Source organism: Nicotiana sylvestris, chromosome 8 (assembly GCF_000393655.2).
Source record: "Nicotiana sylvestris chromosome 8, ASM39365v2, whole genome shotgun sequence".
In the NCBI taxonomy this organism is placed as follows: domain Eukaryota; kingdom Viridiplantae; phylum Streptophyta; class Magnoliopsida; order Solanales; family Solanaceae; genus Nicotiana; species Nicotiana sylvestris.
This window is the reverse complement of record NC_091064.1, coordinates 216552960-216578856: the sequence shown is the minus strand read 5'-3', so window position 1 is coordinate 216578856 and position 25897 is coordinate 216552960. Positions and strand designations below refer to the sequence as shown.

Here is a 25897-nt window from a genome sequence, read left to right as displayed (position 1 = left end):
AATACCAATTTGCTAGAGAAGAAATTTATTAATGTGAGGTTAATTTAAAGAAAAATGGTTAATTGTTCTTTTTCTCTAGCAATAATTTTATAGAGACAATTCGACGAAATTTATTTATTTATTTTTTGGTTAACTCTCAGCTCTTTTTTATAATGAAATAATTCGCACACTATATGGGTATGTATACTAGTAAGAGTAATGTAGGGGGGGGGGGGGTGAACCGCCCATCTAATAGAAATAACAACAAAACATATTGTTTGACACATTGGCCTCAAGCAAAAATTATCGGGGAAAAGGACCCTCCTTCACCATTTTCCTCAAACCCCTAAATTTTCACATGATCAATCATCCTAATTGCCATGATATAATCTTGGCAGCAATAATACAGCAAACACCAAGAATTTTAATATGGTGCTTAATCATCATAACAATAAAATTGGTTGCAGATTGATAAGGTGACATCCTAATTGTGTTCTTTGATTTTTAATCCTAATCAATTGGCTTCTCTATACGACGCCACATTCTTCCCAAGGTAGAAAATTTACATCATTTTTACTGGTCCTACTTTTTAATCCATTGTCTTATGGAAAGGCCAATTCCATCTTCAGCGTAATCCTTGTTTAGAATAAGGAAAAATGGAAACCGTCACGTTGTTTTATTATGCCAAATGAATATTGGGATATTGACATTTGAATAGGTCAAGAGATGTTGATTTTCTATAAAGGTTTTTGACAATGATCAAATTACAATTGGAATCTGAGGCTTTCATGAATCAGAAACAATTGGAAAAGAATCCAACAGAGGAAACTGTTATTCATAAATTTGGCGAGGACTTTGTCACATGTATTTACGTAGCCAAAGTTGCAAAAAATTTCCATGCCATAACTACGACATGGTCCAAGAATCTGACCAGCCACACCCTTTACATTGTAGTCGAAAACCTTTCTGAAGAAACACATTTCACATGCAAAATAGACCTAAAATCTTGGCAATTTTGGGGTAAGAAGGGTTTTAAATCGTTCAAGGTAGGTGAAAAACGCGCGGATATTTACTGGGATTTGAGGTCTGCTAAATTTTCTAGCAGGCCAGAGCCTGTCTCTGATTATTATGTGGCATTGGTCTCAGAAGGAGAAATGATATTACTATTAGGTGATCAAAATAAAGAAGCATTCAAGAGAACAAAGTCAAGACCAGCTTTGATGGATGTTGTTTTAGTGCACAAGAAGGAAACTGTATATGCAAAGAAATATTTTTGCACTAGAACAATGTTAGGACAGGGAAAAAAGCAACATGATATTACTATTGAGTGTGTCATTTCAGGGCCATCTGATCCTGCAATGTGGATTAGTGTGGATGGGACTGTGTCGATCCGAATCACGAATTTGCATTGGAGATTTAGGGGAAATGAGACAGTTTTTGTGGACAATGTACCTGTGGAGATATTCTGGGATGTGCATGATTGGTTGTATAGTGGCCCTCACTCTGGCCCTGGTACATTCATTTTCAAGCAAGATAATAATGGTAGTGGTAAATTGGAACGCAAATATTCAAATTTTGAAGGCTATATTAGTGATGGAAGTTCTGATTTGCAATCTGCGTGCACAGAATTCTGGTATTTTCTTTATGCATGGAAGATTGAATAACTTGACTAATCTCTATGGGGTGATATCAAATAAAATTGAAACGATACAGTGAACGACTAAATGAGTAGTTCGTGCTTACTTTGGAGCTGTGAGACCACATACAAATGTGTTACTATTCTATCAATGTTGACAAAGCTGAATTCCATGTTTTAAGCATATACGTGTTTTCTTAATTTTTTTTGTATATTAATCAATTTAAATCGATTTAACTTGTTTGCCCTGAATGACCTGAATATATTAGATTTTCCTACTGTTGGAGATCTCTTGGTGAAACAAAAAAACAAAAAAAAATCTAATTTCATTTGACTAATTGGGAACGAGCTAGGTTCCGAATATGACGTTCAACTTTCAGTAATCACGAACAAACTATACTTTGTTTGACCAAAAAGTGCTAAACTTTTCGTTAAACCAATTAATAAAGAAAATGGAGGATAAATCTTAGTCAAACATAATTAACTCTAGATCTAAGCATATTGAATATGAGAATCGAAGGAGGCCGAGCTTGTATAACATTTCTTAAGGTGATTGAAAGACATCAAACATAAATGATAAGCTTACATCTTTGATACATTGTTCCGTACTTGCAAGACCAAAGAAGGAAAAGACGAAAAATCGTTGATAACTATGAGATCTATCTTTATTCATTCAACAAGGATGATTACACAAGGCTGTAACCAAAATTTAGGCTTCTGCTTTGTTGTTGGAGGTCCTCTCCTATTCTCATCTTTCATACATTATTCCTCTTTTCTCTCGGATGAAAAACCTCCCCTTTCTTGCCTTCTTCTCTCACATATACATTGCCAATTTTTCCTTTTATCCAACGGTCTTTAACCAACGCACCCTCTTATGACTGTACTCTTCCTTACTCGCCTAGGTATTACGACATATGTACTGCCGTGCAAGCCTTCTGATGGATCGATCTTGGCAGTGGCCGAGATGCTCGTCGCTATTACGCCTCGTGGGCACGATTATGGCTTGGTCGACCCCTTGCCATTCCTTTTAATTATAACCCACTTGTGGTCAGATTTTGACCCATACAGTTAATCCCTCCACCCGTTGGGGTCGCCTCTTGGCGAGCTCGATGGGCGGATTCCATTGTTTCAAAAATTAGGAGAAATCTGAAATTTATGTGAGGAACGAGGTCCTTGTGGCGAGGTAGCGACATGACGCTTCAAGAATTTCACTGAACCGTTACGTCAGTTCAGAGTTGGATCGTCACATAGATCCAGGGTACCATGAATACTTATTATGCCTAATTATGGTGCATGTTTCCCAGGCACCGTATCGTTTCCTGTGCCCTTTCCGTTTCCTGATTGGCGGCTCTTGAATTTCCCGCTCAAGACACTATGCCTCTATAAATAGGGGGAACCTCTCATTTGATTGTTGCACTTTTCAATTTGTCTAAGAAAGAAATTTGCAAACTTCCTCCTCCTTCTCTAGTCTTTCATAGTTCTACTTTCGCTAGAATGCGTCGTGACCATTACCTTTTTTCCTTTACCGTTCTTGTTTAGTTCGATCAATGAAGATAAATGGCCAGTGCTCCTTCTCAATTCGATAGAGCTGTTGGTGCTCCGGTGCCGGAAAGTGACGTATCCCTATTCGAAGAAGTAGTGGAGGTGGTGGAAGACGAGGGATTTTCGACGGTGGATGAGATAGTTCCTCGTTCGGGGAAGACGAGGACTAATTTTTACAGCCCTTCTGGAAATGAATCGGAGACCATTCGTTCCACTATGGATGATGCGGCGATCACGATGCTCAAAACCAAGTGGGGAATCCCCGATCATATCGAAATGGTGTCGGCAGGGAAGGACATAGTATATTTGCATCGCCCGGGCTACTGCGCGTTTTACGGGTACCCCTTCGTCATTGAGTACACACTCCCCCTTCCTTCTCTGGTGGTGAATTTCTACTGCTTCTACGAAGTGTGCCTTGCTCAACTCTCTCTGTATGCGTACAAGCTCTTTCTTATGCTCATCAAGTATGCAGAGCTGGCCTGTCGAGGAATTTCCCTAGGGCACATGCTCCACATCTTCGCCCCTTATTTTCTTCGGGGTACGATGATTCATATGAGCCATCGAGGAACCAAGAGCTTGGTGGTGAAGATGGACGATAAGGCCAATTACCTCTTTTGGGAGAGCTACTTCTATGTGCGGACAAAACACCTTGTGGCAAACTCGGCAGGATTTCCAGAGACGTGGAACTTCGCTCGTAAGTTTTCCCTTCGTTTACTTGTGATTTTTTCTTAAGATAGTCATCGATCGTCTTCCTTTTAGAGACTTTGTTGAGGACTTGTTTTTTGCTTTGGCAGCCGAGAGACTACCTCCCCCGCTATTTGCCGATATCCACGAGTGTGTGAGCGTAATTCTCCCCCACACAGTGGAGATTCGTGAGTGGGAGCCTTTCCATGAGAAGTTTGGGCGCAAGCCTCTTACTGGTAAGTCGGCTTGTTGTAGTTTTGCTTTGTTCTCTGCTTCATAGTTTTTTTTAACCTTGTTGCTATATGATCTAATCCCTCCTTGTTGACAGGTCGGAGAGGAGTGAGAAGGACGAGGGCTCCTCCGCTAGCATTTCGTCAATCGGCTCCCTCTACCCTCTTCCCGGCCTGCGCCGAGGGCTGCTGCCCGACTTGCACCGAGCACTATTTCTCGACCTGTGTCCGCTGCTGAAACCGTACGTTTGGACGTTACTCCTCAACCGGAGACTCCGATCCCTGCAGTCCATTCAGTGAGTGAATCTTCCCGCGTGGGTAGTGGAAAGGCTCCGTCGAAGAGACGAAGGGTAGTGTTGGAGGAGGCTTCTCCAGCTGAAACATCTTCAAGGGGCGACCTTGCTCCCGCGGTGCTCGAAACCGGAGGTGGTGCCAACCCAGCCGTGGAGACAATGCCCGTTGCAAGCGTTCAATGGGTTATTATGGCAGAGAGACGGAGTTCCAACGCTGTTGTTGCTATTTCGGGAAACCCTTCGACATCCCGGCAAAACCGCACCTCTTCTCGGAAAATGAGAGGGGGAAGGGCGTCATGATTGAGGATTATGAATCCGAGTCCGACATTGACCCTGAGTACATGAGGATGTTCGAGGAAGGCTTTACCCGAACTGTAGTAAGAGCGGGGGGGCCTTCCCGAATACTCGAAATTCCGTCGGATCTCAATCTACTGCAAGACACAGTGGATTTTGTGCCACAGTTCGATCTTCTATGCTCTTAATTAACAATGTACAGATAGCATGTAACAATAACGAGGAAAACAAGTTCAACTAAAGCATGGGAACAATTTAGCAAGTAGGATGTAGAACAAATACTAAACAAGTCAACTAAGGCGTTTAAGGATAGTCTAACACAATTAAGGATAATTTGACTATGAGAATTTTGAACATAATATAGTATTTTAATTAAAGTATGGAAATAGTCTAAGTAGCCTAAATCGATCAAATACTACGTACAACCCGTATACCCACTCGTCACCTCGCGTATACATATTTCACTTAGCACAATTGAATCAAACAATACCAATCCTAAGGGGTAGTTCCCCCACACGAAGTTAAGCAAGACATTTACCTCAACTAGGCCAATTCAACACTTAAAAATAGCTTTTCCCTTAAAATCCGCCTCTACACAGCTCAAATCTAACCAAAATTGATTGAACATCATCAAACAATGCTAGGGAATTCAATTGTAATAGATAAAGTTAAGATCTTCACATTTTCCCCAAAAAGTCAACAAAAATCAACCGAGGCCCGCCTGGTCAAAACCTAGATCCAATGATAGATTTCGTCTACCCATGACCCACAAGTTCATATATATGATTAGTTTCAAAATCCGAGTCTAAATCGACTTTCAAAACTCAATTTCTTATTTTTCAAAAACTTGACAAAGTTTCATAAATTTTTACTTTGATTCACATGATTTTAATTTTAAAATCCAAGATATGTTGATGGAATATGATTAGAAATAGATTAGAATCACTTACCTAAAGTTTGTAGGTTAAATTCCCCTCTCTAAATCGTCTCCTACCGAGTCTAGTGTTCACAAATATGAGAATGAGTTCAAAAATCCCGTCTCCCAGCACTTTAACCTGTTGCAGATGTCGCAATTGCGATACAAGGTTCACATTTGCGAACCCTAGAATTTGCAGACCAGGGCTCGCATTTGCAAACCCATACAGGCTCAACATACATCGCAAATTGTGATAAAGCCTTCGCAATTGCAAACTGGGGAAACATCGCAAAATTAGACAAATTATTCACAGTTGCAAACATGACCAAATTTTGCTATCTTTGCAAATGCGAAGGTGAGGTCACATTTGCGACAACTGCCCATCACCTGTCGCCTTTGCAATGCGAGCCTGGTGTTCGCATTTGCGACACCACAGTACCAGACATCAGTTTCTGCAGATTTCCAGTCCAAAACACTTCCGGAACGTGTACGAATCTCATCCGAGCCCTAAGGGCTCCAAACCAAACATACACACAATTCTAACAACATCATTCGAACTCGCTCGCACGATCAAAGAACAAAAATAAAATTGAAAACTACGAATCGAACATTAAAATGCATGATTTTCAAAAAATATTTCAAGAACTTCTAGAATTACAACTAAGCGCCCGAAACCTATCAAATCAACTCCAAACAATACCAAATTTTGCCGTCAAGTTTTAAATGACATAACAGGTCCAAGTCCCAAAATCAAATTCCGAGTTTGATAGCTAAAAGTCAGCCTACGGTCAAACTTTTCAACTTAAAATTGCCAAATTTCGGTAAATCACCATAAGTCAACCTACGGACTTCCAAAATCAGTTCCGAGCATACGCCCTAGTCCAAAATCACGACACGAAGCTATCGAAGTCATAAAAATACAGTTCTGAGGTCGTTTTCACAAAAGTCAAAGTTTGGTCAACATTTTCATATTAAAGCTTCTAAGTTTAGAATCAGGGATCCAAATCAACCCGAAAGCTTCCCGAAACGAAACTAATCAACCCTACAAGTTATTAAAGCAGAAACATACAAGTGTGAAGCATTAAAAGGGTTAACCGGGCGCAATTACACAAAAATACCGATCGGGTCGTTACAAAGTTCCCAATAACTTTTAATTTGGGAAGACCTTTTTGCACTACAAATGCTGAACTACTTTTTTTATGACTTTGCAAAGCGTTGAAAAATACATTTTCCCCCTTCCTTTCTAAGGTGCTTGAAAAGGTTTGTATATTTCAAAAAAAGAAAAAAAGTCGGCTAGGTTTTTAGGTTTTGATACTGAAGAATCATGAAATTACTATTATTACCTATAATAAATTTAGATATATCATGTAATAGACTATAGTTAACTTATGAATACACAGAAATCAAATTAAAACTTAAAATTTAAATACAACAAGCTAACATTTGGAAACAATAATAAAATGGAGATTAACTTGAGTTCTCTTATGATCATCATCAAAATTATTAAATTAGTTAATTATATCTAAATTTGCTCATTCGAGATTGGGCCCGTGCGCAGCACGAGCTAACCATCACTAGTATCCAATATACACTAGAAATATCACATATTCATATACATATTGGTTAATCATCTCAGGCTGAAATAGAATAGAGAACAGATGAACCAAATATCACATATTTTGGCATGTTATGCATATCACGTGCACACATGCGTAAAAAATTTACTCGACACTCTATTTGATCTCCCTCATTTATCTTTTCCCACTTTTTAAAATAAGTTTATAGATAAAAGTTTTTGGATAACTTTAGATACGCTTTTCTCTTATTGTCTTTGTGGTTATGTCCCACATATCCAGGAGCCGTTTGATTTCTTCTCAACCTTTTAGTTGCAAAACACCATTTTAGGTTGGGATTAAGATTTCTTCTTCTTCTTCTTAGTTGCAAAATAGGTTTGTTATATTTGTTGTTGTTTTAATAATTTGATGATTGAGGTTTATTCTCTATGATATTTGAAACTTATGTTTTAAATTTGAGCTTATTTGGAGTAGATTTGGCATTGAATTATGTGTTGGATTGTTGAATTTCGAAAAACAAGTTTATGTTTCTGAACTTAAGATTTGATTTGTCAAGTTGCATTGAAAAATAGAACTACTTAAGATTCGAATTTTTTGAAGTTGCATTGGAAAGAAGAAGAGCTTCTGATCCAATTTTGAAGTTGCATTGAAGAGATAAAACTACTTAAGATTCGATTTTTCTGAAATTGCATTGGAAAGATAGAAGAATTTTAAACAGATTCTGAAGTTGCATTAAAGAGATAAAAGAACTTCCGAACCATGCGGATAAATTTATAAATTTATATGCAATGGGGATATAACTTCAATGATCGCCCCAAAAGTGGGTATCTGTGAACTTCTTGCGACACAGGCAGATTTAAAATTTAAATTTTATGGGCCTAAATTCTATAACAATGGTTTCAAGTGTTAATAATTAAATTTTAGATTTAAATTTTGTACATATTTTGATAAATTCATAGTACAAATATAACATTTAGGATAGATCTAATGAGTTCTATCGAAACCGTAAAGTATCTTATAGCTCTGCCCTGGTGGATCAAAAGGTCAAGGGAAAGAAAATTTTTGCCCACCAAATTTTCTCATTATTCTTTTTCTTCCCTCAAACAATTATGAGTTATGACTAGAGGCAAAACAAATTAAAAGAAATGACTATTCATCCCTATTATTCACTAAAATATGGGTTGAATAACTATGTATTTAAAATTAGATCAAATATGAATAACATTTATATTATCCACTTAAAAATAAGGCAAAATACATAAGTTATCCCTGAACTATGGATCAAATCCTTGTTACGCACTTTTTATCGACAAAAACTACTTTACACACTCAATCTTTCTAAAGTATAGATAAGACACACCACTTTTGATAGCTGGCGCACGCGTGCTTTACCCATAAAAAAAAAGCGAGTGAATGAGTCTGAACTATTATCTAAATACCATATGTCCAGCCTTTTTAATTTTAAATTTTTTTGAGTCACTTCTTGTTTTTGTCTATTTTAATTATTATATCTCCAATTTGACCCCTCTTCCCCTCAATAATCAATGGAACTCAACGGAGAATAGTCGTAGCAATAGCTTTTCCAAAAATGAAGGTCACATTTCAGAATTGACGTGAGTACTTTCTTAGTCGGAGTCGGAATTCGAACATTGAGCATCTGAAAATCACTCATTCGGCATCGAAATCAATTCTTTCACTATAATTCGGCGCGCTTGGAAACATTAAAATGGGTATTAACTTCCAGCAATGCTTCCAAGCTAAAATCAGTGAAATTGAAATACCAACTTGACTAGATAATTAGTTTTCACCTTTTCCTTATCTGTCGAGAAAAATGCCTTTGTAGTACTTTTGGATTTTTATTTTTTTCATTTTGCTCTGGGTTTCTTGGTTCTTAATGTTTTTGAATTTGTGCTTTTGAGTTGTTATTTTGCTAAATACATAGGAGCTCGAATGGCTGGAGATGGAAGGTTCAGGAATTGGAATGTGGAAAAGATCCTGTCAGAACATCACAGACAACCGGCAACCCCGATCGGCGTGTAGTTGCCAGACGGCCAGTAGTGGTGAGAGTGGAGTTGGACGGCTTTTGGGTATGAAATGAGAGGAGAATGGAAGAAAATGGAGGTTCTGTGATAAGAGACTTCTGATCCAGGATTTAGAGGTTATGAGTGGCAAATCATATATCTACCTCTAGTCACAAACACCGAATAAAAAGGCGCATCGCTGCAATAAAATTTTGTCATTTTAGTTAGATTGACGATTAAGCCTTTAATTCACGTACATAAGCAAATAAGTTTTATTTTGTCTAGTTACTTTTTTTTTCAAGCTTTAATGTAAATTATAGAGTATTATGAAAGAAAATTGCATTTTTTTTAATGAAATAGCACCTCCAATTATAAAATTTGCTTAAAAATAGCTTAACTTCTACAAATAATTTATTTAACTAGAATAATTTACCTTACATATTCTCGAGTTCATTTTATCATTTTAATTCCAAAGTTTGTATAGCAATTCTATGCAAAGCAAATACTTCAAATTTTCAATCCATGAGAATCTACTAAAAAATGTCTACAACTCGAGCCTTTAAAAAAAAAATCAGTAGAAGAGATATTGCTCAATTATACTCCAGTATATATAGATTAATGTTGCATTATCTTAAAAAGAGATGCTATATATTAACTAAAATCAATTCAAATGGCTTATCGAAAGAAATTGCTTTTGAACTAAGTACACTTGTAGGGAAAAAAAGGAAGATTAATGCAACAATTTTTTTTAAAGAAACGAAGAAGCAGAAAAAGAAGAAGAACAACAAAGACGGAGATATATCCAATAAAAGGAAGAAAAAGAGAGGTGAGGCATTGTTACAGCTATAAGAACCCTGTTCTGCCGTGCTACTAAAAACAACTAATTCACGCAATGAATTGTGTTGAAATATGCAGCATTTTGGGAATATTTGTTTGGACTGTTAGCCTGCTGAAAGCTGCCCTATTTTGCACTGTCTAGGCAGCTCTATTTCCTGCTTTTGTTCGAAAATTTACATGCCTTATTTCCGTTACAAGACTTCTGCTCTTTCGAGCTGTTGAAGAAGTCAATTTGAGCAGTTGTTGGCCTGCCCTGTTTTGCACTGTCTAGGTAGCTCTGTTTCCTGCTCTTGTTTAAAATTCTGGACTATTAGCCATGGTGTTCTGTTTAGGAATTCAGCACACAACTAGTCAATAGTTGTGCTAAGGCTGACTTCAAATCGATTTGCTCAAACAGCTTAATAGTGATAGGTTCTGCTGGCAGTATTCTTTGTGCTGATGATAAGCTGTAGCATTGTGCATGTTTAGTTTCATTTATAAGCAAAGGGAGGTTGGTTTGAGTAAGATGAGCATAAATCATTAGTCATTTCTGAGATTATGTTCAATTTTCGAACCAAGTCATGTTGCGTTGATTGAGCTTCCTGAAATTTTGTTCACCATTGACTTGATCTCCTAGTTTGAACAGTTTAGTCTCGACTATATTTCAAATCTTACTTCAGTAGATCTATGAGGCTGTTATGTTTGTCATGACTCATTAGTTAAATCAGTGTGTGTATCGAATGGCTTTGTCTGAATGTGACCCTGAGATTCCTGAATGCAAATTTGAAGACGGAGCATGCTGTTGATTGTTGAAATATGGACCATTCTCATGTCAGTTTTATTTGGCCTCATATTTGGGATTTAAGAACTCATTCCTTAGTTGGCATCTATTTCTTCTTAGTTCAATGGTAATGCAAGTACAGTTAAGCATATATTCCCTTTTCTGTTAGATCAAGTTTATGCAGAATTATATGGATATGATTTGTTCAGGCAAGGACATTGTTGATGTAGTAGCCCAGTTCAGAAGGCTTCTTTGAGTAGCCAGGCCATTTCCTTTGTTTGGGGCCTCCAATCCTTTTGTGTGGGCTCAAGCCTTTTTTTTTTGCAATGAGTTAGTTTTCCCTCACACAAGCCTTTTAGTTAATTTAAACGGAACCTTTAACTACATTTAGTGTTAATTAATTCAGCCTATCAAGTAGATTGGAGGTGAGTCATAACTAGATAACTCATAGTTTATGGCCCTTCAAGCTATAGTTTGAATATTCTTTTAAAATGGAATCGAGGTGCGCCGCGCCAAGTAAGACGACAAATCGCGTGACCCTCTTTAATTATGTCTTAAAAAAAATATTTAGAATTCGAGGCGTGCCATTTAGTAAATTTCCATGGCCCTTGCAAAGTTAAAAATGCGTAGTTGCTTTAGGTGCGATATTTTAATAAAATTACTTTTCCTAAATTCGGGTGCACATTTATGTGACCCAAATTCAAATCTCAACAATGTTGAAATATGTCGAAAGTCACGGGTGCATTTATGTGACGTGGTTCGACGCGTGTTTTAATAACGTTGCAATCTTCTTTAATTAATTAAATAAAAGCGGTTAAAAATTTAAGTTTGCACATAGATTCATAATTATTTAGAATCAGATAATTAAGCCGGATATAACAGTTGAGCGACCGTGCTAGAACCACGGAATTCGGGAATGCCTAACACCTTCTCCAGGGTTAACAGAATTCCTTACCCGGATTTCTGTGTTCGCGGAATGAATAACAGAGTCAATCTTTCCTCGATTCGGGATTTAAAACCGGTGACTTGGGATACCATAAATCATCCCAAGTGGCGACTCTGAATTTGTAATGAAATAATCCCGTTTCAATTGTCACTTTAAGTTGGAAAAAACTCCCTAATATACCCCTTTCATCCGGGGGTGTAGGTAAAAAGGAGGTGTGACATATATAAGGTAAGGTTATCTTGTTTAGGGGGTCAGAAAAAAATTTCAGAAATTTAGGAGAGTAAAATTCTAGGGTTCTTGGAGTTTCCTTTTCTTGAGGTTCTTCAATTTTAGTTGGCATTTTTTTTTTCAGAAAACAAAAATATAAATTTTTTTAGTCTGAGTTTGATTTTCGATTCAAGTTTTATTTCATTTCAAAAAGAAATCAAAAATTACAAATCTCAGCATTTCTCTTTGATCTCTGGTTTTCAAGAATGGAGTTGGATTAAAGTTTAAGTTGGAGTTTGTGGCTGGGGTTCGGAATTGCGGCGCTGTTGTGATTTCTGTCCGATTTTTTTTTTGCTATTTGGATTTGGTTGGCAACTTCTGCTCGACATTTTTACTGCTGTCAGTTGTAATTTTGGAGCAAAACATTGTTTCTTCTGTTATTGTTGAAAGAATTTTCTGATTTCAGGTTCACTTCTTCTCTATTTCTCTATTACTAGATGATCCTGTGTCGTGGGTGTTCATATTCCGTCATGATTTCGTTTAAATCCTGAAAGTCGTTGTTTGTTTCTTCTGTTTAAGTGCTGAGCTCTGTTGGCCTTAATTCAGGTCTGTTTTTTTTATTCTATGTTAGATGTTTGATTGTATGCACTGATGCAATGGCCGTAGTTGTATGAACTCGTCTAATTTATTTTGTTAAGATTCAAGCACTGAAACAAGTTCGTGAAGCCTTCTCCAGTGACTAATTATTGATTCATGAATGAGAACTACCTTAATCTTTTGAATATTCTGGGGTCGTATCTGAGTTCGAATTTGCCTGTTACATTTTCGACTAAGATCTGGCTGTTGTAAGAAACATGAGTCTATTTGTAGTTTGCATTAGTGTCATATTTTGAAAGTATACTAGAACCCATTATTTTAAAACCATTTCATTGCACCTGAAGCCTTTTGTTTGATCATTCTTATTGGTCTAGCTGAGTTTGAACACCAAGTAACTTGTGTACTTGGTTCAGTCTTGAACTAGTGAGTTATTTAGCTTCACTTCTAGGCCATAGAAGTTAATGTTCATGTTTCAGCATTCATCTCTGTCCCTGTTCAGCTTTGAGAATCTGCTCAATCCTTTTATTATTTGATTCTCATATGTAATGAACAACCTTTTTGTTTGGTCCTAAAATTGTGATAATTTGTACTAGTTTTACTCTACGGCTTGCAGTTTGTCAAATTTGATTCACAGTTACAATTCATCATTAGTCTAATTAAATGGAATTGCGTTCCTGGAATCATGTTTTGACTATCAGATATGTTTGCTGGTGTTTATATGTTAATGACTGCTCGGGGCTAATGACTTGGGTATGAGTTTTCTTTTAATTGGAATTAGTTGTCAATAGGTTTGGCACCTGTATTGCTCATCGAACACTTAGTAAATTCCTATGAGTTCTGAAGCCGACTGTTTGCTATTGAAATGCTCACTTATGGAAGATAAAAATATGAATGCTGGGATCGAGAACAAACAGATATGAATTCTCATACTCATACATTGATACTGAAGGTATTATATAAATATTTATTAATTGTTCATGGTCATGCAAATCATGTTAAACCCTAATTAGAGCCTTCTGCAATTTGTTGGACTTTGGTTATTAATGTGTTTAGCCTTGTTTGTTAATGTGTTTAAAAGAGAAAGGTGTTAAACGTATTTCTTGAAAATAGGCCCTAACGTTGAATGATTTCAAGATTGTTAACAAATTGATAAGTTGTAGGTATCTCTAGTAATTCAGCAATACAATTGATCCGGTTAGTAATTCATAAAAGCTAAACCGTATATCTTTTTACAATAATCTTCATAATTCATGGCCTTGCAATAGCCTCAAGCTTTGGAAAATCTTAACATCCGTAGTTTGCTTTAGTTGAACACATATCTTTGAAATAATTGAGGTGTGCCATACACAAATAAAATCCATAGCCTATGGCCCTCACATTAATATTAACTTAGTATAGAAAAGCACCTTTTTTAACACTCATAGTTTGCTTAGGCTCGGCATAGACTATTATTGTGATTATGTATACGTTCGCGTAACATAATTGTGAATTTAACTCTAAAAAGTAACTCGATGGATGTGTTCGCGCAACTTCAACCAAACTTTCTTAATAAATAAACTAAGTGTTATTAATCGTGGACACGTTCGCGTGACATGATTTTTGACGCGCCAAAGGAAAAGAGTATATGTACGCGTAACTCAATTCTTTAAATACGAATAATCAAGTGATTAAAAGCCTTGAAAGATAAATGTATATAGGTCCAAAAAATGAGTAGTTAAATAATTTAAGCCAAGTAATAATCACTAAGCGACCATGCTAGAACCACGGAACCCGGGAATGCCTAACACCTTCTCCCGGGTTAACAAAATTCCTTATCTAGAATTTCTGGTTCGTAAGCTTTTAGAATAGAGTTGAAACTACCTCGATTTGGGATTTAAAAGAAACCGGTGACTTGGAACACCAAATAAACTATTTCAAGTGGCGAGTCTGATTAGATAAATAATTAATCCCATTTCGACTAGTGTCACTTTAATTGAAAAAACTCCCATATACCCTCGGGGTGTAAAAATGGAGGTGTGACAGCTCTGGCGACTCTGCTGGGGATCAAACCCAGAATCTCTGGTTCAGGGTTCAAGAATTCAAGCTTGTTAAATGTGATTTTATTCGGCTTTATTATTGGTATTACTGTATTTTGTGGGCTTACTGTGCTAATTGCCATTTATTTACCGCTTTGATATTTCTTGAACTGTATTTAAATGTCTTCTTACGCCTCCCTCCTGAGTCTTCTGAAAAAACGGTGCTCACGTTCGCGTGGCCCACTTTTCTGTTAGAGTTATACCAAATAGAACGGGGCTGAGCAAGAAACAAGGCCGGACAGACTTTCGTGCTCCCGGTACGTTGCCCCATCCTCGACTCGAGTTTGTCCTCTCGGGTAAGCCAGGTCTAGAACACAACCCTAGGTTTAAACATAGAATAATATAACCTCATGCCTGATCCCTAGTAGGAACGTTTATTTGCATTACGTGCATTCGACCTTGGGGACTCAACACAGGGGTTGGGTCCGTCTATGACAGGTGTACCCAAAATAACAAATCATCCTGATGCATCCTACGTGCTATTTGAATATATATTTGTTTCGGCTTGCATGTTGACCGGCTAGAAAAATAAAATCGAGTGAAAAACAAAGAGTGAGGTAGGATAGAGAATTTACCCGATTTTGAAAACCCTGGTATTTAGAAAATGTCTCGAAACTCTGCCAAAAGTTTTGAAGAAAAAACGGAAAAAAGGAAAATGTATTTCAAAAAAAGTGAGTCAAATATCATGTTTTTATGTCAAAATTGATCGAACTACGCAGGTCTGATTCTCACCGGATGTGGGATACTAGGAAACCCACATAAGGTTCGGCCTCATTTTTTACAAAAAAAATAATCAAGTAAAGTGTAGTTTAGGGCTTTGGTCAAAAGAATAAGCCGTCCCAGCTTCGGTTGTGATTTAAGTCGTTCTTGCCGGGATAGGCTTAGATTATCTTTCAATTGTCGAAAGGCTATTTTTCATAAAGAACGAGCAAGTCTGTCAGTAAGGTGTCTTTTTTCCATAAAATACCTTCCCCCCGGCCTCAAAATATGTTTGGAATTGTGAAGCGGTCACGTTTACAAAAAAATGACCATTTTTGCTAAAGTAGCATAATGGGGGGCCATTGTCCGTTGATTTTCCTTTAGAAATTGAAAACTTGTTTTGCAAAAAGAGTCCACCAGAGTCAACCCTAACCTTAACCCTCCACAGGTACAAATGAATACTTTCCAGAACCTGTCACAATTGGTCATAGAACAGGCTCAGCTACAGCTTCGCATGTGGTGGAATGATTTAGATAAAGATGCCCAGGATTGGGTAAAAAAGTAGTTGGGTTCCCTTATAGACATCATGAGCATTGAACCCCGGGAGGATCTAATCAAAGCGTTGGTAACCTTTTGGGATCCTATCCACAACGTGTTCCGTTTCTCGGATTTTGAGCTCACCCCTACTCTGGAAGAAATGGCCGGATACATTGACTTTGGCCAGGACTTGAGGAAACAACAACTTATATTCCCGAGGGCTACCTCTGTGCACAAGTTCTTTGATCTTCTGAATATAAGTAAGCAAATGAAGAAGGCCCATGTAAACAAAGGATGTTGTTCTTTCTACTTCTTGTACTTCAGGTTCTGGCACTCAGCTGGGTTTGAAACACATGAAAAAGGATTAAACAACAAACAAGATAAAAGCACCTGGCAGATTCATTGTCAGTTCGCTTTCATTGTGGTGTTTTTGGGAATCATGGTCTTTCCGAATGCAGAAGGGATAATAGATACTCGTATGGCCAAAATTGCACAAATCCTCACTACCAAGAAAGATCACACACTTGTTCCGTTAGTGATGGCAGACATTTATCGAGCCTTAACCTTGTGTAAATTTGGGGCTCAATTCTTTGAGGGTTTTAACATTCTTCTTCAAATGTGGTTGATCGAATATCTCCGCCGTCACCCCAAGTTCATGAGTTATGGTTCGGACGGGAACAACTTCATCAAGAATTATGAGGAAAGGGTGGAAGACTACATATCTCTAGAAGGGTTTGAGGCCTGGGTCTCCTATTTAAGAACTCTGAAAGCAAGTCAAATTGAATGGACCATAGGATGGCTTCCGGTAACGGAAGTTATATATATTACAACTTCAAAAGGCTACTTGATGATGATGGGCTTGAGGAGTATCCAACCATATGCATCGCAAAGAGTTCTATGGCAACTGGGAAGGTATAAAGTGGTACCCGAAGATGTGGATTTGAGTACCCCAAGTCATTGAGCTACACCCAGAAGCAACACTACCTGAGGCTTTAGTCCAACGGGATTGGAATGGTTGCCAATATCTAAAAAGTGACACTCAGGTACCAGATCTTGCGAGAGGAGAAGTGGATCCAAATTATGCTGCGTGGTTTGAGAGAAGGTTTTGTACGAATGACGAGCCAGAGCCCGAGCCTGAAAGGCCCGCCAAAAGACCTCATGTTCAAGCTTTTGATGACAAAATCCGGGAAAGGTTGGCTTGAGGAGAGAAGGAGAAAAAATATCAAGTCACCATTCACGCTTTGCAAGAAGAATTGAGGAACATCGTATTTAATAATGATCTGCAGGCACAAGAAGCTGAAGGTGAAAGAAGAAGGTTGGCCCAAGAAAATGAAGCTCTCCGGGCCCAAGTTCGAAAGATGAGAATAACAGCTAAGAACCCGAGAAAAAGTAGAAAATATGAAAAGCTCATCTATAGCCTTACGCAAAAAGTACGTGACTATGGGGATGATTTGCAGAAGACTAAGGATGAGCTAGAGAAAGCCTGAACAAAGTTGGCTAGAAATGCAGAAGAACGGGCAACCTTCATTTTGACAGCTGAAGGAAAGATATGACAGAGGGGTCATGGGTTGGAAAAAAGAGCTTAATAGCCTTGAGGGTGAAATGACTAAACAAGCCAAGAGCTTCAAAGCCGAGAGAGAACATTGCTACGCTTTGATGGCACATCTAAAGGAAGACCTACAGCATGTGCAAGAGCAGAATCATACATCCACCCAGGTTTTGGAGGCAAGATCTCAGCAGATTGGGCGGTTGTTGCAAGAAAAGGGAATCATAAGGGAAAGGGTTAGAAGAATCGTTGACTACATTGTGATGAAGTGAAACGAGTGTGAGGACATGACCAGGTCCATGTTCTTCGCCATAGTAATGATCTTTGTTCTCCAGATAATGGATAACCTTTATCGCCTCCAGGATGACATGGCACGTAGGCCCGCGGCAAGACCAACTAGTATCCCTAGGGCATGATTGGAGGCACTTATGTACTCCTAATTTCCTTTCTCTTTTCGAGTCTGTATTTTCATTCCTAGAGTCTGTTTTAAGTTTGTTTTAGTTCTTTTCGAGTTTTAAGTATGTATGATCGAGTCTTTGTAATAGAAGTTTTTGTTTTAATGAAAATTTGAAAAAAAAACCCAAAAATTGTTTATTTCGCATTTATCCTTTGAACTATGTGATGATCTGATTCACGCGACGTCGTGATACGTAGGCAATGCCCATCGAATCCGGTCATGGTTTTAAAAAACTCAAATAAAAGAGAAAATGACGAAAAGAGAAAACGAAAAGGAAAAAGTGAAAAGAGAGAAAACAAGAAAAAGAGAATGAAAACAAGAGAGAAAACAATGAGAGAGTGCAAAAGAGAGCAAGATAAAGATCAGGGAGATAAACAAAGGCCGGGATGAGCCACGCAGTCGTTGCAAAATATGTAGAAACACCTAACTGTATAGGTGCATCACACCCCCAATATGTCATTTCCTATATGTTAATTGCTTCGAACTAATTGGTTTGTTGTGTCTACTGTTGAGTCCAGGTTCTATTTTAAGGTGGTTGGTTTTGTGGTAACCTGGCTTCGCACCCTTATTTTACAAGATCCAAGGGAAGTGTCGAAATGTCATTAGAAACTCATATACTAAAAATTCCCATCCCAAAGGATATCCCGATATTGGTTATCCCAACCTCAGAGTCAGCGACTACTGAAGAGAATAAGGTGATGCACCTTCGCATATTGGAAATGTGGGATGCTTGGTCCAACAGTAGAGAGCCACCGAGTGCAATACCTGGTTTCCCCGAGCTACTTCCTAGAGCAAGTGGAACTTCCAACGTCACAATAAGTTACCCGAACACCCCGCTTGGATACCCCACCATGTCAGCCCACTTCGCCAGAATGCCTTTTGAGGTTCGCCCCCAGGCATTGATTTCAGGAGTGACTTCTAATATATTCATTGCACCACTAGCTTCGGCTACGGCACAGCCAACCTTGCCCAGGACAAATTTTGATCCATCTTCCTTTACTTTCCAAGTACCATATTTTCCACCGGACACTGCCCATTTCACCACTAATTCTTACCCTTAACAACCCCAGTATGAGTTTATCGCAGGACAAGAAAGAGCTACAAAGAATCCCGACCAAGAGGAAATCACGCGGAAAATGAGAAGCATGGAACAGAGCCTAAAAAAACTACAAGGTTTGAGTGGCCAGAAGAGCGTATCCTATGATGACTTATGTATCCATCGGTTTCAAGGCTCCTAAGTTCGAAAAGTATGACGAACACGGGGACCCCATAGCCCACCTCAAGAGGTATTACAATCAACTAAGAAGGACAGGAGAAAAAGAAAAACTCCTAATGGCTTATTTCAGAGAGAGTCTAGTCGGCATTACATCCGAGTGGTATATGGATCAAGACATGTCTCACTGGCACATATGGGATGATTTGGCTCGAGATTTTTTCAGGCAATTCCAGTACAACATAGGCATAGCTCCAGACAGAAATTCTCTGTCTAATCTCAAAAAGAGGTCTTCGGAGAGTTTCCGAGAATATGCTATTAAGTGGCGCGAACAAGCGGCCAGGGTGAAGCCCCCGATGGATAAAACATAGATGGTCAGTGTTTTTCTATAAGCCCAGGAGGCTGACTATTTCTAGAATATGATGTCTGCAATAGGAAAACCGTTTGCCGAGACTATCAAAATTGGGGAGATGGTCGAAAATGGTTTGAAGACAGACCACATATTGAGCCAGTCTGCTATAAGAGCTACGTCCCAAGCAATCCAAAGCGGGTCAGGAGGTTTAGCAAACAAAAAGAAGAAAGAAGAAGTGGCGATGGTGGCTTCAAGTCTGAGGAACCCCCGTCAACCCCGAGGTTACTTCCCGCCAAACAACCCGCAACATTATTATCCTCACCAGGATATGGCTTATGCCATGGCTCTTCAGCCTTATGCGGTGATGAATGCCTAGCCATACGCTCGTCCACAACAACAGTTTAACCAAAAGCAAGCTCCACTTCCTAGAAATAACCTCCCGCACCAAGCTTCATATAATCCTCGTCCCCCAAAAAATAATTTTCCATACAATGCCTGTGCCCGGGAGCCACCCAAAAGAACCAATTGCACGCCTATTGGTGAATCCTACTCTAGCCTTTTCCCTAAACTGGTCCAAATGAGTTTGTTGCAACCCGTACCCCAAACCAGGCAAAACCTAGAGTCGCCCTTCTACCGACACGGTACTCGATGTGCTTACCGTTCAAGAGTGGAAGGGCATGACACTGAAGACTGTTGAACTCTTAAAAGGGTGGTCGAAAATCTAATAGAGAAAAATGAAGAGATCCCCAATGTGACCAACAACCAATTGCCGGCTCATAATAACGGGCCGGTTATTAGGATGATTTGTGAAGATAAAGAGTTTGACCCAGCTCTGAAAGCCATCATTGCCATCGCCGATGTTGAAAAGAAGTCAAGGGCAGATGCAAAGCAAGACAAGGGGGAGAAGAAGAGTAACTCCACCCCTCAAAGTGTAGAAAAGACAGTGGAAACCAAAACAGGGGCAGTACTCCCTAAGGATGCCATTCTTTGTGTTCCCCGGGCCTCCAGAAAAGAACAATTCGCATTGAGTCCTCCTAAAAGGTTCGAGCTGAACAAGGGACCTAAGATATATGTACCCAAAGGGACTTATGTGGTGTAGGGACCAATAATTCCACCTCGGCTGAACGAGCCCGTGATCATTAGCTGCGCACCACAAAACCCATAAAAGACCCCACTATAGTCCCCTGGAACTACAACAAAGCCATTGTGACGTACGAGGGGGGAAGAAATCATGGGGGAAGTAAATGAAACTAACCCATCTGGGAAGTACCTCAATCTGGAAGAAGTAAACAATGCCAAGCAGAAGCGTTTTCCGCTTAAAAAGCCAGTCAGTGCTGAAGAAGTAGAGGAATTCTTCTGAAAAATAAAAACTGTGGACTACGAGGTAATTGACCAACTTTGGAAGTCTCCCTCTCAGGTATCACTCTTGTCTCTACTGATAATCTCGGTTGAGCATAAGAAAGTGTTGATAAAGACCCTTAATAAAGCATATGTTCCGATTGAAACCACTGTTGAGAAACTGGAAAGAATGGCGGAGCAATTCTTTGAAGTCAACCAAATTTCATTTAGTAAGAATGAATTGCCCCCAGAAGGGACTGCCCACAACAAGGCTCTTCACTTGACAGTCAAATGTGAAGGGTACTACGTGAAAAGAGTCATGCTGGATGGCAGATTTGAGGTCGACATATGCCTTCTCTAAATTTTGAAATGAATGGAAATTGGGACTGAGAGAATCAGGCCTAACAATGTTGGTGTGCGTGCTTTTGATGGCATCAAGAGAGACACAATATGAGAGATTGATTTGATCTTGACTATCGGTCTGGTGGATTTCGAAGTGACATTTCAGGTCTTGGACATGGATACCTTCTATAATTTTCTCTTAGGAAGGCCTTGGATTCATGCTGCAGGGGCCGTACCTCTCCACCAAATGGTAAAATTTGAACACGAAAATCAGGAAATCGTAGTCCATGGAGAGGACAAGCAATCAATTTACAGGGACCCATCAGTCCAATGTCTCGAGGCTAGGGAAGGTAGCGAGCACATAGTCTATCAATCTTTTGAGGTTGTGGTCGCAGACCAATATGAGGAAGGAAGCTCGTGTCCTCAACCCTTTCTGTCAAATGCGTCAATCATGGTCACTACTGAAATGATTAAGCATGGGTATAAGCCCGGGAAGGGGCTCGGGATATCATTATAAGGTATTATGGAACCTATCAATTTGGCTGCCAGTTTGAAGTTCAATGGTTGGGTGCTGCCTCAGTCGGTCCCGTATCTCTACAAAACATTCGTCAAGCCAAAGTACACAGAAGAAGAAGAAGAAGATGAGGCGTTCACGATCGAGGAAATTGAGGACATATGTGGAGCCATGAAGAAAATGTTATATGAAGCTCACATGGTCCAACCAAGAGAAGGCTCGAGCACTGCTAAGGTGCAATATATAGGGCATGATGCCAATCTTCATAATTGGAAGGATACTCCGTTCCCAATCAGGCGAGAATCCTGGTAGTCCAGTCTTGCCACCTTTTCTGCATTCCGAGTTATTCCAGGGTGTAACTCGAATGTTTCTTTTAGTTTATTGTCTTTAAAATTCCAATTTAAACCCTTCTATCTTCAAATTCAATGAAATGAAATTAATATTTCATCGTCTATGAATCTCTTTCTTTATTCTTTCTAATTTTTTTATTTTTCTTATTTCTTCTTTCTGTTCTAATAATGCGAACTTAAATAACATGACATGCTTGCAGATTTCATGCCCAGATTCTAACGTGCTGTCTAATTGTGAAATAATGAATCAAGAATCGGAATATGATGAAGAGGAGGCTTTTAGGAAAATAAACCGAGAGCTGGAACAATTCGAGAATAAACCTAAGCCAAACTTATATGAAACCGAGCCAGTTAATTTGGGTAGTTCAAAAGAGGTCCAAGAAACCATGATAAGCATTCATACTGATGAAAGAACCAAAGATGCATTGATCCAACTCTTGTTCGAGTTCAAAGATGTGTTTGCTCGGTCATACGATGATATGCCAGGATTGAGTGTTGATTTAGTGGTGCACAAGTTGCCAACTTACACCAATCACCCCCTATCCAGCAAAAACAGAGGAAGTTCAAAACTGACATCAGTGACAAGATCAAAGAAGCGGTCACCAAATAGTTAAAGGCGGGGGTGATTCGGGTGGTCCGATACACAACATGGTTGGCTAATGTGGTTCCAGTGCCAAATAAAAATGGGAAAACTTGAGTGTGTGTTGACTATCGGGATCTAAACAAAGCAAGTCCCAAAGATAATGTCCCTTTGCCAAACACCCACATCCTTGTTGACAACTATGCCAAACATGAGATACAGTCTTTCGTGGATTGTTATACTGGATATCATCAGGTCTTGATGGATGAAGATGACGCGGAAAAGACAACCTTCACCACACCCTAGGGCACCTATTGTTACAGGGTCATGCCTTTTGGTTTGAAGAACGCCGGGGCAACTTACATGAGAGCTATAACTGTCATCTTTTATGACATGATGCACCAAGAAATCGAGGTGTATTTGGACGATGTAATCATTAAATTAAGAACGCAGCATGACAATGTTCAGGATATGAGAAAGTTCTTTGAGCGTCTGCGTAAGTATGATTTGAAGTTAAATACAACTAAATGTGCATTTGGAGTTCTGTCTGGGAAACTCTTGGGATTTATAGTCAGTCGAATGGGCATCGAGATAGATCCAACAAAGATAAAGTCTATTCGGGATTTGCCTCCTCTGAGAACTAAGAAAGAGGTTATGAGTTTGTTGGGAAGGTTGAATTACATCAGTCGGTTCATTGCTCAGTTGAGTTCCACATGTGAGCCCATATTTAAGCTGTTGAAGAAACATGCAGCAATTAAATGGACAGATGAGTGTCAAGAAGCCTTCAACAAAATTAAAGAATATATGTCGAATCCGCCAGTCTTGGTCCCACCCGAACCTGGGAGGCCTTTGTTTTTGTATTTGACAGTGTTGGAGAATTCTTTTGGGTGCATTCTCGGGCAACATGATGTGACCAAGAAGAAATAACAGGCAATATACTATTTGAGCAAGAAGTTCACTAGTTACGAAGCCAAATACACTTTGTTAGAAAGGACTTAATGTGCCCTAACTTGGGTCGCTCAGAAGCTTAGGCATTACCTGTTGGCCTACCCCACCTATCTCATCACCAGGTTGGATCCTTTGATGTACATATTCCAAAAACCGATGCCTACGGGGAGGTTAGCAAAATGGAAAATCATGCTCACCAAGTTTGACATAGTCTATGTCACCCGCACGACAATGAAAGCTCAAGCTTTAGAGGATCACTTAGCAGAAAATCTTGTTGATGATGAATATCAGCCTTTGAGTACTTACTTTTCGGACGAGGAAGTAAATTCAGCTGAGGTAATTTCAGAAGACACCAATGCTTGGAAAATGTTCTTCGATGGAGCTGTGAATGCAAAAGGTGTCGGGATTGGGGCAATCTTGATCTCACCCACTAGTCAGCACTATCCGGCCACAGCCCAGCTTCGATTTTTTTACACCAACAACATTGTCGAGTATGAAGCTTGCATTATGGGTATGAACATAGCAATCGACCAAGATATGGAAGAATTATTAATCATGGGAGATTCGGACTTGATTATCCGACAAGCTCAGGGTGAATGGAAAACTTGGGATGTCAAGCTTATTCCATATAGGCAATATGTGGAAGATCTTAGCAAGCAGTTCAAGTCAGTCGAGTTCAGGTACATTCCTTGATTTCATAATGAGTTAGTTGATGCACTCGCTACTTTGGCCTCGATGTTGCCATATCCAAGCAATGTCCACATTGACCCGTTGGAAATCCAAATCCAAGAAAGGCATGGTTATTGCAACATGGTTGAGGTGGAACCAAATGTTCAGTTATGGTATCATGATATCAAGAGATTTTTGAAAACAAAAAAATATCCCGAGCAAGCTAGTGGAGACCAAAAGAGAACCATTAGAAGGCTTGCCAGTGGTTTCTTCTTGAGTGGCGAGCTTTTGTACAAAAGGATTCCAGATTTGAACCTTTTAAGATGTATGGATGCCCAAGAGACCGGAAGAATCATGAATGAAGTGCACACATGAGTGTGTGGTCCCTATATGAATGGATACGTCCTCGCAAAGAAAATCCTTCAAGCAGGCTATTACTGGATGACTATGGAAAAGGATTGCTTCTGTTTTGTCCGAAAATGTCATCAGTGTTAGGTGCACGGTGACCTGATTTATGCACCACCTTCAGAACTGCATCCTATGTCAGTATCGTGGCCGTATGTTGCTTGGGGTATGGATGTCATTGGTCCAATCGAGCCAAAAGCTTCAAATGAGCATAGATTCATATTGGTTGCCATTCACTACTTCACAAAATGGGTTGAAGCAGTCTGTCTCAAAACCGTCACTAAGAAAGCAGTAGTAGACTTCGTGCACTCCAACATCATCTGCTGTTTTGGTATTCCTAAAACTATCATTACGGACAATGCTACAAATTTGAACAGTAATTTGATGAGGGAGGTATGCGAACAATTTAAGATCACGCATCGAAATTCTACCCCTTATCGGCCCAAAGCTAATGGTGTCGTCAAAGCAGCAAACAAGAACATCAAGAAGATTTTTAGGCAGATGATCTAAAGTTCTAGACAATGGCATGAAAAGTTGTTGTTTGCATTGTTGGGATATCACACAACTGTGCGCACATCAATTGGAGCAACACCCTATCTATTGGTTTATGGCACTGAAGCCGTAATACCCGCATAAGTTGAAATCCCTTCTCTCCAAATCATTGTTGAAGCCGAGATTGAGGATAGCGAGTGGGTTAAGTCTCGTCTAGAACAGCTAACCTTGATTGATGAAAAGCGGATGGCCGCAGTTTGCCACGTGCAGTTGTATCAACAAAGAATGGCCTGTGCCTACAACAAGAAAGTGCGGCCCAGGAACTTTGAAGTGGGGCAACTCGTTTTGAGGCGTATTCTCCCTCATCACAAGGAAGCAAAATCAAAGTTCGCTCTAAACTGGAAGGGCCCATACATTATAAGAAAATTATTGCCGAAAGGGGCATTGTACTTGGGAGACATTGAAGGAAATGACCCTAAAATAGCTGTCAATGTAGACGAAGGCTTTCATTCTCGCTACCCCAAACACTTCAACCTTTTGCTAACCCTTTGAGTTGGTTACCTTTCTTTGATTACCCTCTTTGGAACCCAAAAATATTTGTAAACCCCCCCCCCCCCAAAAAAAAATCAATCAAATCAAAAACAAAGTTTTCCTGAACTACGTTCGACTTGATTCTGAAAGGATGCGTAGGCAGCCTCTCTCTGGGGTTCAGTCACACCAAAACAAAAATCCACATTTCCCCAAAAGTTGAAACTGGGACAGAATTTATAATGGTTTGGTGACGGTTGCCTGAAAGGTTCCAAAGGTGTAGTTCTTATTGATGAAAATCCACACGGGCACCATAAGGCGATGGTGAGCAGAGAG

The 25897-nt window shown here is 39.3% G+C and overlaps 1 protein-coding gene across 1 annotated transcript; it reads left to right on the top strand.

The window, feature by feature from the left end:
- Positions 1–282: 282 nt before the first annotated feature.
- Positions 283–1852, top strand: LOC104215233 (uncharacterized). The gene has a single exon (XM_009764989.2). The coding sequence runs from the start codon at positions 735–737 to the stop codon at positions 1641–1643; it is 909 nt and encodes a 302-aa protein (XP_009763291.1). The 5' UTR covers positions 283–734; the 3' UTR covers positions 1644–1852.
- The last annotated feature ends 24045 nt before the right edge of the window (positions 1853–25897 follow it).

Bases quoted from the DNA above. Each gene is read 5' to 3' on its own strand.
- LOC104215233 (XM_009764989.2), top strand. From the start codon at position 735: ATGATCAAATTACAATTGGAATCTGAGGCTTTCATGAATCAGAAACAA.